Source organism: Lipotes vexillifer, unplaced genomic scaffold (genome assembly GCF_000442215.2).
Source record: "Lipotes vexillifer unplaced genomic scaffold, Lipotes_vexillifer_v1.1 scaffold472, whole genome shotgun sequence".
Lineage (NCBI taxonomy): Eukaryota > Metazoa > Chordata > Mammalia > Artiodactyla > Lipotidae > Lipotes > Lipotes vexillifer.
In genome coordinates this window covers 1,769,251-1,779,413 of record NW_006797698.1, presented here as the reverse complement: position 1 = coordinate 1,779,413, position 10,163 = coordinate 1,769,251, and the positions used below count along the sequence as shown (strand labels likewise).

Sequence of the window (10,163 nt, the reverse complement as noted above, 5' to 3'; positions counted from 1 at the left end):
CGAACCCACGTCTCCTGCATCGGCAGGCGGACTCTCAAGCACTGCGCCACCAGGGAAGCCCTGAGAGATTATTCTTATGCCCCACTGGATTGTCTTGTACGTACCCTGGAGTGCAGGCACTCCACTTAGGAGACTGCTGTTTTAAAGCATAAATGACAGAGACTTCCCTGTCATTGATGGCGCAGTGGTGAAGAGTCCCCCTGCCAGTGCAGGGGACACGGGTTCAATCCCTGGTCTGGGAAGATCCCACATGCTGCGGAGCAACTAAGCCTGTGCGCCACAACTACTGAGCCTGCGCTCTAGAGCCCACGAGCCACAACTACTGAGCCTGCGCTCTAGAGCCCACGAGCCACAACTACTGAGCCTGCGCTCTAGAGCCCACGAGCCACAACTACTGAGCCTGCGCTCTAGAGCCCACGAGCCACAACTACTGAGCCTGCGCTCTAGAGCCCACGAGCCACAACTACTGAGCCTGCGCTCTAGAGCCCACGAGCCACAACTACTGAGCCTGCGTGCCACAACTACTGAAGCCCATGCGCCTAGAGCCTGTGCTCCGCAACAAGAGAAGCCACTGCAATGAGAAGCCCACGCACCGCAACGAAGAGTAGCCCCCGCTTGCTGCAACTAGAGGAAGCTGGCGCACAGCAACAAAGAGCCAATGCAGCCAAAAATAAATAAATTAACTAAATAAATTTATTAAAAAAAAAAAAACATAAATGACAGAATCAGAGCTCTTCCCCGCCCCCCTCCCCAAGCAGATTTTGATGGGCAGGATGGGAAGCTTGAGGGCATGCAGGTTTTGTAGTTTTATACCAGAGCAGTCTTACTTTTAGTAGAATACAAACAAAAACAGATGAGATCTTTAAAGTTTGTGAATGTTCCAAATTTTACTTTCTTATTGAAGAGGGTTCAAACATGAGATCTAGATTTGCATTATGAATTTCTAGCATAATCGCAATTTAAAATCAAAATAAATTATCTCGATGTCCATCTTTGTCAACTTTCCACTGCCTTGCCTGTCTTCTCCCTTTCTCTGTATCTGTGTTCAGCCTGCTGCCACAGCTGCCAAGTAGCATTTAACCTGCACCTGGGCCCCAAGGTCAGCTAGGCATTCAGAGCCTGGCATTTGTCTGGATGATTTTTCCCCTCCTTTAATGTGACTGGACATGAATGCCTCGTCAGAGTCTTCATCAATTGAGGCGTTCATAGTAAGGAAGGATTTTTTTTTTTTTTTTAAGTGTGCTTTTAAAGCTTTGGGGTTCTAACTTAGGCTGTATATTAGAATTACCTAGGGGGATTTTAGAAGTACAACATCCAGGCCCCACCTCCAGAGGTTTCTGTTATAATTGATATAGTGGGGTCCCAGCATCAGTATTTCTTAAAAACAAAAAAAAACAAAAAAAAAAAAGAAAAGGAAAGAAAAATTCCTCACATCCTGGTGATTCTAATTTGCAGTCAGGGTTGGAAACCCTGGGGCCACTGCTTTAAAGCATGGTCTCCCCACGTTTGCTGAAGGGTTCTGACGCAGTGGCCCCGATATCCGCTTCCTGCCAAGCCTCTTTCCCAACATGGCAAGGGTGTGTGTGTGCGTCTGTCTGTCTGTCTCTCTCCACCCCCACCCCCCCAGGGCCGATGGTGTTGAGCTTCTATTCTTGAGCCCTAACTCCTTTTTTTTTTTCCCCATTGGAAGGATTCAGATTATAAATATAGTTCCCTTCATAAACACTGCGATCTCTGTCTTAGGGTAGTCTTTGGAAATACACCAAACACTGGAGAAAAAAAAATTCCAGTCATTCACAGAAGGGTTTTTACTGCTGCTTGTCAGTGACATCATTTCCTGTCTTTGGCAGCGAGTGCTGCAGAGAACTGCTGGACACTGTGGACAACTATGCAGTACTGCAGCTGGACATAGCGTGGTGCTACTTCCGCTTGGGACAGCTGGAATGCCTGGACGATGCAGAGAAGAAACTAAACATGGCCCAGAAATGCTTTAAAAATTGTTACGGAGAAAATCATCAGAGACTGGTCCACATAAAAGTATGTTGCTGTAATTAGTTGTAGGTATTAGCGAGCCCATTTGTAGAGTTTGAGTTTATTCCTGTTAAAGTGTTTAGACTGCTGCCAAAGGTGATTTATTTGATAGTAGTATGCAATGTGTTCTTTTTAAGCTATATTTTACGGGGATTGTTAAACATCTTATAAGTTAGCCTGTGACCAGAGGAACACAGTTTTCTAGTCACAGAAACCCATTGATCACCGTGACCAAGAGAGCTGGTGACTGTATCCATTAGAGTCTAATGAAAGGTTTAAATGCAGAAAATAGACATTTTGAACAGTGACAGTTCACACGAGTGAGTCACAGCTCCAGAGCTGGGCTTTGAATAAGGAATTTTCTCAGGCAGTTTCCACAGGTCATCAGAATTCTGCTTGGGAATTGCAGGGCAACATAAGAGATATTCCTGGTTTGGGTTTTTGCATACTTCCCTCCTGACCAGAGGGGGGCCCCCTGTCCTGGGCACCTGGAGATAGGTGTTCTGTTTGGGACAGGTGATCCCGTTGTACCCTGGGATCCTTACTTTTGCCATCAGCAATGGTGAAGATAGAAACATTTTAGTAATGCCATTTTGCCCCTGTGGAGATGAAGGGAGTTATAAATGTGAGTATTACAGACCTGTAATGAGAAATAAGACAGTTTGATCTTTTTCCCCCCCAATAATTCTAGGGAAATTGTGGAAAAGAGAAAGTCTTGTTTTTAAGACTTTACTTGCTTCAAGGTATCCGAAATTATCACAGTGGAAATGGTGAAGAGGCTTATGAATATCTCAACAAGGTAAGAAAATGGATGCTCCAGTTGTGACCATTTTCACCTACTTTGTTTTTTAATCCCCAGAAGTTAAGTATTTCATAAACTCAGTGGTGTGTGACTGGTGAGGAAAGTGCATCTCCCTCCCATTCCCTCTCCTTCACATATACTGTAAACACATTTGTATTTGTGAGAGTACAGGCAAGATGCTGTAATAAGGAAACCTCAAAAAGTCAGTGGCTTTAATTGGCTAGAAGTTTCCGTTTCTCTCATCTGGCTGTAGAGGTGAGCAGCCAGGGCAGTGGGGCAGCTGGTGTGGCAGCCAGGGTGGCTCCTGTCAGTGCCTCTTCCAGCCAGCAGAGGGAGGGAGAGAGTCCGGGGCAAGCCTCTTTAGAGAGGTGAGTCAGGAGGTGCTCCTGTCATTTCTGCTACATGCCATTGGCCTAGACCATGTGGCTACACTCAGCTCAAATTCAGGGGACTTTATTACCAAAAAGGAGGAGATAATGGATACCAGCCCCTCCCACAATCCTCAGCCTGTTTTCTCATGTTATACTGCATATAAGTCACGTGAGCAGAGAGGGTGTTGTCTCTTTGCATTTGCACTGGCTGATAATAGGTCACATTTAGAGGTTTTATCTAAAATCTGACACATCCTAATTCACATTGGGTACAATCCAATTTCCTTTAGTCTTTAGCTTTGTGTTAAGCTTTAATGTTACTATGGTTACATGATTCTTATATTTTTCTTTGTCTGTAGGCATGTCAGCTCTTTAAAGAGCTGTATATTGATCCATCAAAAGTTCACAGTTTGATGCAGCTGGGATTTAGTGCCCAGGAAGCTCGGCTTGGCCTAAGGGCATGTGACGGGAACGTGGACCACGCAGCTGCCCACATCACCAACCGCAGAGAGGTACCTTAATGTGGTCTTGGCAACGCTTGGTTGAGGCCTTTGCCTTTGAGTAGGTGTGAAACTTGAGGCAATAGCAAAATTATTTCCGAAGTGCCTTAGCTCTCAGATATGAAAGAACAGAAAAAAAAATTCCATAGTAGGTATTATTAACAAGGAACTCTTTATTGCTTCAGACTTGGAAGTCAGGAGAAAAGCTTGTCTTTTTTAATTGCATCAGTTTTCAGACAGTGCAGTTTCCTTCATTTTATTCTTGCTATGGTGGCAGGTGGCTCGTAAGTACAGTTATCCAAGCAGTCTTCTCTCTCTTTTTTAATCATAGTATATTTCTGGAAACCATTTTAAAGGGGTCTGTTTTTTCCAGGGAGCCACTGTTACAGTTCAGGATTGTCATTCTTGCCTGGAAACATGAGTCAAATCATATGAACAATTAACATTATGTTATAAAAACAAAGATTCAAAACTATAATCATTTAAAACAATTAGAGATAAGTACAGTTAAAAAAAAAAACTAGGATTTCAGAGTTGGAAGGAATGTTACCATATTGAATATGGTAGTTTTACAAATGAGGAAATCAAGCTCAGAGGTTGTCTTTTCCGGGGTCATGGGTCAAATCGGTGGCAAAACCTGAACTAAGGCTCTGGTTTTCTCCTGTACTTTCTAATTCTCATCTGAGAATAGCATTCTGAGTTTTTACAGAAGGTTCTGAAAAGCCAAAAGATATTATAAAATGGTAAAAGTTACCACTTCACTTCCTAACTTTTTATAAGTAGCAAAAATAAGTGTTTTTAAAAAAAATAGTAGTGTCCTATCAGATGTGCATTTAATGAATTAAACTATAAGCCCTTGAAGAAAATAAAAAAACAATAGAGTATATAGTGCAGTTGACCCTGCTCACTCTTCCACTCAGTGGATGTGTAGTTGGGATGCTTTTGGTTGAAGGCAACAAATTCAGATTGGCTTAAACACCCAATAAAGAGGGTAAGGGGAGGGATTCACTGGCCTACTTAATTGTAAAGAGCCCAGAGGAGGGCTGGGTCTCTGGTTAGTTGATTCAGTGCCTTTGCCCTGTCGCTGAGTTCTAGTTTCTGTCTCTCTGCCTCCTCTGTGTTACCGGGGTCATCCCATCACACCAAGAGCATGGTCCGGGTCCAAGAATCCTCAGAGACGTTCTGAGCTGCTCACTGATTGGCCACCTTTGAGCCGGTCGCCGTGGCCAGGGGAATGCCAAGACCTGACTGGCTTGAGCCTGTCTGCTTAGCTTAGGCTGGTCAGGGCCCACTCAGGGAACTAGTCAGCTTCCCACACCCTAGGGACAGCTGGGGTGGCTGGTGGGAAGACCAGCTCCGAGTCCCATCGCATGTGAGCTCCCGTGAATGTGCTGTCCTCTCAGTTCCTGAAGCTCCGGGTTTGAACGTCTCCCACTGAGTAGAGGGTAATAGGTGATTCCTAAAAGTTTGCTTTTTTGTACCTCGTGGCCCTGAGTACAGGCCAGTTTCTCATCTGGCAAAAGAAACAGACTAGTGAAACTGAGGTCACTTTACAGTGCTGAAGTGTTCCGAGGCCGTGAGAGGCAGCGTGGTGGCCTTCCTAAGAGATGTTCAGTCTTTTTGCCTGTGCACAGCCATGACTTTAGAACCCAGTTCTCTCCCAACATTTGAACCTACTGTGTCGATAAGATTTCGCAGTGCAATGCTTATTGTCATTTCCTTGGCTTATTTTATTTTCCTAATTCTAGTATAAAGAGAAATATCATGTGTATCTACGTGGTTAAGAGAAAACTGACTCAGGCATTTGTAATAAGGAAAAAGTGTTCTTTGAGGCCCCAACTTTGTGTCAGCTCTGAGGCCCGTATCTGCTGGCTGGCTGGCTGGGAGGGTCTTTCTTTGCTTGAATGTTAATCGTGCTTCTTATTAGCCTTTTGAAATATAAGTGGAAGAGGCTGCAATTGCCAGCAGAGGCCGGGACGGGGTAGAGGCATTTTACACGGTGCGTGCGTGTGGATCAAAGCGGAAGTCAGTGATACGAACTACTTCCGCCGGCCCGCGTGGGTCTTGTGGTGAAGCGGAAGTGAGTGATACGGCCCATTTCCGCCGGCCCGCGTGGGTCTTGTGGTGAAGCGGGGAGGGCCCGCTGGGGGGTGGAGCCGAGGCCTGGGAGCCGGAGCCGGGAGCGCTGGTGCCTGACTGGGTGTGGGGAGGGGCCGCTGCGGGACGGGAGCAGGTGCGTGAGCTGCCGGGCCTGTGCAGAAGGGTTCAGAGTCGTGGAGACTGGCCCAGAGGAGGCAGTTAGAGGGCGCGGTGGGGGTGCGGACCACAGCCCCGGGGAAGGGGTTGGGCAGCGGGATGGCAGAGCTGCCCAGCTGTCATTAGACCCGCTTGCTCACAGGTAGGTTCTCCACTGTTGTAAACAGGAAATTACAGGATGAGGTTGTCTTCATCCCAGGAAATGTTGTGGGCAGTCACCCCTTCTGCCTAGTCCTACTGCCAGCTTGGAGTATTTGGTTCCGTGGCGAGGATTCCTTTCTTCTCCTAAGAGGTGAGGCCGTGTTCTTGCTGTAAGAATGTGGAGGGGACCCTTGTTGCTTGGACTGAGCCATGGAGGTAGGAGGAGATACATCAAAGGAAAAAGCTGTTTTCTCTGCTGTTCTCCCTGTGTTGGGCCAAGGGCTGACCGTTTCTAGAATGTGCAGAAGCCATCTCTCTGCTCTGCTGTCGGTGATGACCTTGACTGGGTCACCTAACTGTCTTGAGAGATTTCTGTCTTCTCATTGGCAAAATAATGAGGTTGGATTCAGTTAGTGGTTGTCAAACCTGTTTTATTGTTTTAATCAGCAGAAATCCTTTAAAAATGATACTTGTGGGAATTCCCTGGCGGTCCAGTGGTTAGGTCTCGGCGCTTTCACTGCCGGGGAGATCCCTGGTCGGGGAACTGAGATCCCACAAGCCGCATGGCTCAGCCAAAAAATAAATAAATAAATAGAAATAAAATAAAGTGATACTTGCTTTCAAAACAAACTCAGAACTCTCCTGATGAGGGCTGGGGTGGGAAGAGAAGAGACTGAACCTGTGGCCTTCCTCAGGCTCCTGGAGCAACGCCAGGCGCCTCTGAGACTCGGGGTTGAGAACCACGGGGGTAGGTGACCTTTGTCACCTGGCATTGAGCATTCTTGGGGTTTTAAGTGGACTAAGTTCTTACTACCCAGGGAGTGGTGGGTGGATCGGTAGCTTGGGCGCCATCTAGGACCCACCCACCCCCTCCACGGCCCCCACATTCAGAGTCACATTTCGGTAAGATCCCAGGTGACTCAGCAGAGGCTGAGAAGCCCTCCCACCCATGCAGGAAGCTCCTCCCCCTGCTTCCTAGAAGAAGGCACGTCCACCTCTCTGGGGGTCCGCAGGATGTGCCCGCTGGTTCCCAGGGGCCTGTTCTGGTGCCAGGTGGTGGTCCCCGAGGTGCTCTCTTCCCTCCCTGGACTGACGTCTCCGGCTCCCACTGGGCTTCCCCGCGAGCAGCACAGCCCTGGTCCCTGCTCTAGTGGCCTTCATGCTGGGCGGGATGGAGAGAGAGGGTCACCTCACCTTGTGGTTTTCACTTTGCTTGGTGACCCTGAGACTGCTATAGAGCATGGATTGAGAGGGCTTTTCTACAAAACCGCAATCCCTAACTTGGTAACTCTGCTGTTTTCCTAAAGAAATTGGACCAAATAAGGAAGGAGGAAAAAGAGAAGAAAAGACGCCGCCTGGAGAACATAAACTATTTGAAAGGAATGGGCTACTCCGCTCGTGCAGCCAGGCAGGCGCTCCACCAGGCCAGCGGGAACCTGGAGGAGTCCCTGCAGGTAACCCCTCCCCAGCCTCTGGCCTCCCTGAGCAGCCCTGCTCCCGGCCCAGGCGCCACCCCTCCACTTCTTCGTTGAAGCTGCTCTCGTGTCCTTCCTGATGCTGGGAGCCCCACGGCTGCGGGCCTTCCTCTTCATTCCTGGTTTGGATCTAAGGGTCAGAACTCTCTTGTTCTCGAACCCAGTGGCAGAGCCAGAGTGACGAGCCCCACCCACCTCAGTGCCTGTCCACGATTCCGCAGGGCTCACAGGGCAGGAACTTTGATGAGGTTTCTGTTTGCAGCAGGAGTCTAACAGTAAGGTGGAAGAAAGGTGATTGAAGTTTTAATATAATTTTTTTGAATTAAAACGTTTTCTTTGAATATTTAGTTTTATTATTTAGTCAATAGTACATGTTGGCAAAGGGGCTTTTTAAAGAAGTCCTCAGAAGTGACTAAACAGGTTGGGATCCAGATTAGTGGTAACACTGCCCGGGTCCACGCCCTTCCAATTTTTGTTCAAGGAGCAGACAGGATACTTAATGAGGCAGGTGCTGTGCTGAGTCTCAGCAGAGATGACGCCTGCCCTGGGGGAGCCCACAGGCTAGTGGGGAGACAGACGCAGAGAGCACAGTGGCGTAAGGGCTACCATGTGGGAGTGCAGCACGGGGCGGGGGGGGCAGGGGCTGCAAGCTGAGCTGGGGGGCGGGTCACGGGAGGGGGCCCGGCAGACAGAGGAGCAGTGGGGGCAGTGCTAAGGGCTGAAGCATGAGGCTGGGGGAGTTGAGCCCCGGGGTTGCCAAGGCCTGGGTTACACCTGCTGGAGGTGGGGCAGGGTGGGGAATGGCCAGAGACAGGGCTGGACAGGTAGGCAGGGGCTAGGCGGGCCGCGTCACCTTGTTTGCCCTGCTAAGGAGTTCACACTGAATCCTGCAGGCAGTGGGGAGCCTGCCCTGCCTTTGCCTCTTATTCTCAAGACCTGCCGTCCTGTTCTTCAGAGGTCCCCATTAGTCGGTCCGTTAACCCTTGGACAGCATGGGTTTGAAATGCGTGGGTCCACGTACACGTGGACCTTTCTCAATAGTAAATGCTATGTATAGCACTACACGATCTGCGGATGCGGAGCAACTGTGGATACCGAGGGCCCACGGTAAGTTACACTTGGGTTTTCCACTGCGATGAGGGTCAGCGCCCCTAACTCCTGCGTTGTGCAAGGGTCGACTGAATTTTCAAATATATGTATTAATATATTTTTTTAATTCAAAAATGTTATTTGAATATCTAATTTGATAGAGAAATTTAAAAATTCTGAATATGTGGAGGGACTGATGGGGCTCAAAACTAGTTTTTAATTAAACAAATAGTACATAAATACATTTGATCGATATAGAAGTATTTAGTGTTAAAAGGGAAGTTTCCCCAAAAGGGCTTTATAAGGTTAAGAGTAAGTATCATGTGACAGAGAAATCAAGGGTCCAAAGAACTCTGCTCTGCTCCTTGACATTGTAAACCTAGAGCATGTCACCTTCCAAAGAGAAGTCACATTGGGCAGCCCTGGACTGCTTATAGCTTTCCATTTATAGCTCTTTATGACCTTGTCACCCCTAAGGCTGAGCTGCAACAAGCTTCTGTTTTCTTGGAATCCTTCCGCCTGCTCTGTCGAATCCTTTCCTGCTTCCTCAGATGCGATCTTTTTGCCTGAATAATCTTGTTCATCCTCCAGACCTCAACTCAGACACGACCTTTGGTGGGAGCCGCCTTTGAACAGCAGCCTCTCCAGCCCCAGCCTGTTCAGGGGTCCCTTTTCTCTGCTTCCACAGCACCCTGAGCCTTGTCCACCACAATTTCTACACCTGTTTGTGTGTCCCATGGCTGTGCCTGCCTAGCACTTGACAGGTGCTCAGTCTCTGCCTGAGTGACTGAGCGGATGTTAGTGATGAGTAACGGGTATCCCTGTATGTTTTTAGATTCTTCTCAGTCATCCTCAGATGTGGTGGTTAAACGATTCTGGTCCGGAAACCAACAGCCATCAAGAGAGTCCTTCTCGGGAAACCATTGACCAAGTAAGTGCAAGCGCCTCGTGCCCCTCTCCGCCCGTACAGCCTCGTGTGGGACTAGCTGGCGGGACAAGGCTGGCGGCCAGGCAGGGCCGAGTCCTTGGCTCCGGGGCTCCAGGTGTGCCCGGCCCGCCCGAGGGCGCTGCCTCCGTGCAGCAGTTGCAGCGGGTGGAAGCGGGGCACAGGCATTTCCTTCAGAGTAGGAAACACAGGGAAGCTGTGGGAAGGGTTTCTTCGGGCTTTTCTCCTCTTTTCTACACACGCCTCTTGGTGCGTCGCCTCCCGTTCCGCTGCCTGTGACCTGCAGGGATGTCCATGTGTGCCCCCCCGTCACGTTAGCCTGCCTAGTGTGCTGCAGAGACCTAGCTAAGGGTTCCGGCGACAACGAGGTCTGTGCACGCAGTGCTGCTTCTGGCTTGCGAGCCGGCTGCCTTTCTGAGGCGACTGGGCACCGACGTGGCCGCCTCGGGTCTTCCTCCTTCCTTTCCAAGCTGCCTCACGCGCACGTTAGCGCGGGACGGCCGGTGGTACATGCATGCGGTGGGTTTTGGGAACGTGTCCCCCCCCCCCCCC

General features: G+C 49.0%; 1 protein-coding gene across 2 annotated transcripts in view; it reads left to right on the top strand.

The window, feature by feature from the left end:
* NUB1 (negative regulator of ubiquitin like proteins 1) overlaps positions 1–10,163 on the top strand; it is a 25,351-nt gene that overhangs the window by 14,216 nt on the left and 972 nt on the right. The window contains exons 8-12 of one of the 2 annotated variants that reach the window (XM_007469810.1): positions 1,851–2,037; positions 2,723–2,830; positions 3,564–3,716; positions 7,409–7,555; positions 9,501–9,596. In XM_007469810.1, coding sequence (XP_007469872.1) covers positions 1,851–2,037; positions 2,723–2,830; positions 3,564–3,716; positions 7,409–7,555; positions 9,501–9,596 — 691 coding nt within the window. The remainder of the gene's footprint in view (positions 1–1,850; positions 2,038–2,722; positions 2,831–3,563; positions 3,717–7,408; positions 7,556–9,500; positions 9,597–10,163) is intronic. The other variant, XM_007469811.1, reaches the window with a different exon arrangement.